At 39.3% G+C, this 6,140-nt stretch overlaps 1 protein-coding gene across 1 annotated transcript in view; it reads right to left on the reverse strand.

Annotated features, from left to right (window-relative positions):
- The window catches only part of LOC139140146 (regulatory factor X 4-like), an 83,007-nt gene extending 79,624 nt beyond the window's left edge, over positions 1 to 3,383 (reverse strand). The window contains exon 1 of the mRNA XM_070709201.1: positions 3,220 to 3,383. Within this exon, the coding sequence (XP_070565302.1) occupies positions 3,220 to 3,232 (13 nt within the window). The 5' untranslated portion in view covers positions 3,233 to 3,383. The remainder of the gene's footprint in view (positions 1 to 3,219) is intronic.
- Positions 3,384 to 6,140: the final 2,757 nt, after the last annotated feature.

The following is a 6,140-nucleotide window of genomic DNA, read 5'->3' on the forward strand; positions in this document are numbered from 1 at the left end:
TTTTGTCATATTTTGTACAACCTTTCTGTATTTAAACATATCCACCATTAAGAGGGGAGCTATAAATAATATTTTAATTAAACATGTAAATCGTACGCCCACATAAATAATAAACAATAAATGACTCTCATATCTGCTCGACCAGCTTTCAGTACGCATTGAAGCTATCGACGAACCGCTTCCCGTCTAATGTCAGCGTAGCTTGTTATTCTCGTCTGAAGGCCGTGATGTTGTAGCCTTTGACAAAGGATAAAAAAGATGGAGCGAAAAGTGAAAAATAGACAGTTTGACAACAAAGATATATCGTTTACAAATGTATAGTTTAACAATGTCTGGTTTACACATGTAAAGTTTAAAACGCGTGACTTACAAATGTATGGTTTATACCGCTTGTGTTCTGTGGTTTTATCGCTTAGTTGCATTTACCTTCCACTGTTCGTTGTGTAATGTATACAGAAGAGAGAGAGAGAGAGAGAGAGAGAGAGAGAGAGAGAGAGAGAGAGAGAGAGAGAGAGAGAGAGAGAGAGAGAGAGAGAGAGAGAGAGACAGACAGACAGACAGACAGACAGACAGACAGACAGACAGACAGACAGACAGACAGACAGACAGACAGACAGACAGACAGACAGACAGACAGCGAGAAACAGAAACAAACAAACAAACAAACAAACAAACAGAAAAGGGCAGAAATATATTGACAGAGAGAGAAGGAAATAAAAGACGGTAGGACTGATAGAGAAAAAAACACGGAAAACAAAGGGTTAGGTTTTGCATGTCGTAACGCTAACCGTGAAATATGAGTAAACAGAAAAACGTATCAGAAAAATAAATTATCCCGATCTGCGGTCATTTCAAAGAATCATAAGTTATGTGATCAAATCAGGTCTTAGGGATGAATTATTTTATGTATAACTTCATATTTCGGTTATTATATATATATATATATATATATATATATATATATATATATATATATATATATATGATTAGATCGATTTGAGAGAGAGAGAGAGAGAGAGAGAGAGAGAGAGAGAGAGAGAGAGAGAGATCTAACATCTTCTAATATTGCAAAATTCTTTTAGGAAGATTATGTATTAGCTCAGGTACAGTCAACGTTGTTTTCTTTTTGATAAGATAAGACTGCAAGGAATCAGAGCTAGAAAACCTGTGGACAGAATCATGCTCTTCTGGCGAGTAGTACAGTGTATACAGCAGCTCATGGGTCACTTTACAAAGTACTAGTAATCGTATGGCTGCTGTCTCGCGATATTGCAGAACTTTGGATATTAGAAACATCGAGATGTGTATGAAGAATGCGGTAAAGCAAGCCATACTGTCTGTATTTGTGAGGAGACACGATTCGAACATAGATACACGGCAAAAGTTGTTGCTTTACAGGTTTCAGTAAAATATTTCGCGAACATCCGACTTAGTCGAGTTGAACACTTTTTGCTTGCAGTGTTAATGTTGTTGTTTTGTTATTTTTCGCGCTGAGTCAATATGTTTATACATTCTGTGAATTTTGTAACGAGTTCACGGGGGAAAGTCACGATACATATACACGAGTAAGACAAGCATACAATGTACATGTCCATTGCAACCTACATGCGGGGATGGAATCAATAAAAAGAGAATTTATTAATCCAACGTTTCCACTAGTAACACACACTTTTATTAATACCGATTTCAAACCTGACGTTTGATAAATGTTCATATAAAAAGACCAACATTTTGAAACCTTAGAACAACAAACAGCCAAGTTATGCAAATTCATTGTTCAAGTGTCTTCAGGTTAAGTGGCTTTGTTGTCCCGCACGAAGTGGGCAAACAATTAAACTTTTACATCCTTCAAGACATAGACTCGCTTCTACCGTCTATGTTTAAGATGATAAAGATTTAATAATTAATATTAAATTCAAATATACTGTTAACTTATCATTACGATGTTCTGGTTAACTTAAAACTTCAAAAAGATAGAGTTTACAATATCAAATTGATTGGGTCTTATGTAAACGACAGAACATGAAAACAGACCAAAAATGTTTCAAACAAGCGGAGACCATTGCTTTGGCCTTGTACAGCTTTCCTTGATCTGGTTCAAGTGCTCACGTCAAATCAGGAGTTAAACTTGACAGCGTGGACGGTCTCGGAATTCTCTTTGACTTTCAATGCTGAAAATACTGTTCCGTTTCTCCGCTGACTGTCTGTGTGGTACAGCAAGGCCTTGGAATTGCCGCACAGCGGCCCTACCTTTCGAACTGTAAGAGTTGCAAGGATATAGGGCCCGCACATCAGTGCTTGGTCAGGAAGTGAGATGCATGTATTAATAGCGGGCGTGATTTTTTTTTGGCTTCTGTTCTTCTGTGTTTTGGCTGAAAAAAACCGTAAACCTTTCCCAGTATAGGCCGATTTAGACTTGTAGTGCAACAATAGTTACCGCAATTTGCATAGACCAGGAACGCACAGACATGTCATTTCGTCGACAGAAGGCCGCTTTGTTGCAGCGTCCGATGAAAAGTAACTTCTTAGCTGTCCGAGAGTGATGAGTCGTTCCCGTGCTAAGTAACTTTCAAATCGAACCATCACTTCATCCGGGCTCCCTTCCACTGATATCTGTGTGGTGAACCCTTCGCTCCGCAACGAGCTCGGGAGCAGACAAATGTCAGTCTCTTCGGCTAACGCAGGTTGTCTCAGGCTGCACAGGGAGCAGGTTTTTGTTCTCCGAGACCAGAGCTTCGAAGGAGCGTGAACACATTGAAAACTCGGCTCTGGCGAGCGCCGCTATATTCAGTTTAGCGGTCGAATCCATGTACAAAACAAGCAAAAAGGAACGAATATACCAACCTGTGTCGCAATTATGAAAGGTAAAATACGATTCCTGACGTCCCTTTAATAAAACTTAGCAAACACGAACAAAAAAAACTGACACAAGAAGAGCAAAAATGTAAAACAGCGGGTGGCGTGCTCATCAGGGGCAGCAATCGATACGATCGAGAAAATGCCAAAATAAAACTAAAAAAAGACAAAATACAAAAACAAAAATACAATCACCATTGCATAAATATATATCCCGGCAAGATGCAGCGAGAGCTAGGGCGCATTATAAGTGGTATGACATCGAGCATAGATATTGCATATTAGAAATTCTGGAGTGCGCGTTGCCAAATAGTCCAATATCATCGTCACCTTTTAGAGATATAATAATAAAAAAATGCATACCTGTTTGATCCATTGCTGTGATTCTACAGACTTAAAGCCGCACTGCATTGGCAGCCAAGTGTTCCCGCTCAAGTCGTATCTCAGCTACGCTTTGTGGAGATGTGAAAAGGGTGTCCGTTGCCAGGGTAAAGTGCCACTTTCTCCCTCGTAGCTTGGAGAGGACTAACGTCAGAATTTGTTTCTACGCTGCTTTATAATCAGTTTCCCTGGCTTGGTATCCCAAACAGGAGATTGAGGTTGCGACCCCCCTAACTCGGTCAATATTATATCCCGGCACACTCGGCGAACAATGGAAGCCGTGTTGTGCCGATGACAGCGCGAGCGTCGGTCGGTGACGATTGGTTGCTATTTAGACATAAAAGCCTCGAAACAAATGCCAATCAAACGCGTATTTGATGTTTCAATAAAAAAAATGTCCGTTTCATCGGTAAACCAGAGAACCACTAACACAGAACACGTTTGTGATCCTACGAGATGCCTCCTTAAGTTGCGAGTACTTTTGTCGATGAAACTTACTGCCAAAATAGAGCGTTCGCGGCAATGACGCGTACGAGAGAAACACCAGCAAAGTAAAACAGAGAGCTAGCCCAGGTTACTGGGCGATTGTTGTGCACGTTTTTGAGCTATCTGAAGTTTTGGACTGATCAGTATCCGAGCCAAGCCTACCTGTTCAGCTTCTCCCGATTCTAAAAAAGGGGAAACCAATATTTTTCTTGCTGGGGTGACACGTATTTTATCCGCCAGATTCAAACCGCTAAATAATCTGTTTACTGGGCAAAGGAACACATAATGACGCTACCTAAGTGATCTCGCGGAGAAAAAAACAGCAACAACAACTTAGTGCGGCGTTTTTACGTCAGTCAAAGTAACTTCGTCACGTCAACAGACGTGAATGTATGATCATATTCATAGAACCAACAGGTAGTTGTCGCTTTCAGAATATTAATGCGGACTCTTGGCACCCGACCACGCCGGACATGGGTTCGATATACAACATGTGGCATTCAACGGCGCATATATGTACCGCTCTGTACCTGACAACTTACTTTAGAACTGAGCAATTGCCCGACCTTGGGATGCCTGACGGATGAGAGCCCACACTTTGGCTGACAAAGTAATTGCAGATACACCACGGTACCTTTCTGTGCAGGGAAGAGTACTTTAATTATTGTGAGCCTCCTGCCATCGCCGTTCAGTCGCGACGGCTGCACACGATGACCGCCAAAGGAGTTTAATGCCCAGATGAAAAGGGAAAATCAACGGACGACCTGCTTTATTGCCCCGCCGCAGGGTGAGTACATAATCACGCGAAATGCTCGCGTGGTGCACGAGTTTTGGGTTATGACAATACACAGTGATGTAGTGTTTCGCATCGAAATCGATACACTGATTATTAAATTTGTTAAACGAGTGTACGCGAGTTTTAATAGACCACAAATCAAAACTACCCATCAAAACAAACCAATTACACATGTTAGCTAGTTCAAGCGGCTAGTTCTGCTTACAAACTATTGTCAGATAGGTCTTCGCAAATACTATAGTTAGATCTGTCAATGTTTAGTCTTCATTAAAATTAACCTTTTTCGAATTAATAGAAAAAATACAAGCACAGCATCAGTAATCAAAATACTAATTTTTATAATCGGAATAATTCATCTCGTATTTTTAATGTCATTTTTTTTTGTTTTCGACTAAAACACTGAGACTGTTTGAAGAGATTAGATCGCCCGTCCGTAACAGGAGACAAAGACTTTATTGATACTCAAAATTAGCCTGCCCGCCCAAGAGATCATTATCCTATTCTCCGAAAGACAATATTGGCGTTAATTAGCTCTACACTCACAAAAGCTGTCGCGCGCCAGTGCCAAATCCCATTGTATTGGTGTCAGTTTTTTTTTTGGCTCTGGACAAAGTCATGTTTTAAAACCCTTTCACAAAGATTTGATTATCCAGCTTTGTTGTTGTGTTCATGGGAGTGAGCTTGCCGTTGATTAGAGAGGCAGACAGTGAGAAATTTATGGCTATGTACTATCCATGGCTGAGCAGAGATGACACTCATAAAGCTACTCGCGTTGATATTTCTAAGCGCAAGTATGTAACAATACCAAGCGTATGCAGTTATGAACGCATTTAGATTTAAATGGTATACATATATGCATATATATATATATATATATATATATATATATATATATATGAAATGAAATATAATACGTACATGTTTGTGTGTGAGCGAGAAAACGTATTGACGTTTGCGAGTACACGTAATTCTATGTAACATACATAATTACGTATGTGTATTATTGTAGGCACACAGACAAATAATATATATATATATATATATATATATATATATATATATATATATATATATATATATATATAAATGAGCATATAATATTTATATATTCTACATAATCTATTACTTAGGGAAAGTATTTTAGATTTTTGCCTCCCGCCCGGATTATGTATACGTCTTTGAAATGATGTTTGTATAAACACCGACTTTGCTCGTTCAGGCGCCTTTATGCAGGTTTTGGTAGTCTGTATTACTGCAAGCTGCCAGGTCTTATTGTATCCTCAACGGCAGTTTTTTTCAGTACTACGTCATTATTGGTCGGATTATCCTCGCCACGTTCTGTATATTGTTTATTTTGATTCGTTGTTCCCTGAGCCTGGTGTGATCATAGGACTCTACCTTCAATGTTTATCATTGCCAATAACCGTAGATTTTTGAAAAAATGCCGAGTTTATGCAATGAACCGGTAACAAACTGTACAATTGTTGCATGCATTTCTTCCGCACTCAAGTCCTATTACGAGATGTCAGGGGATTTGGCCTTAATTTTAAGTTTAATTTTAGAAAAACGATAAAGCGTGACCAACAAAACATAAAATATTGACAGCACAGAGTAAGATGTA

The sequence above is a fragment of the Ptychodera flava genome, chromosome 9 (genome assembly GCF_041260155.1).
Source record: "Ptychodera flava strain L36383 chromosome 9, AS_Pfla_20210202, whole genome shotgun sequence".
Taxonomy (NCBI): Eukaryota; Metazoa; Hemichordata; class Enteropneusta; family Ptychoderidae; genus Ptychodera; species Ptychodera flava.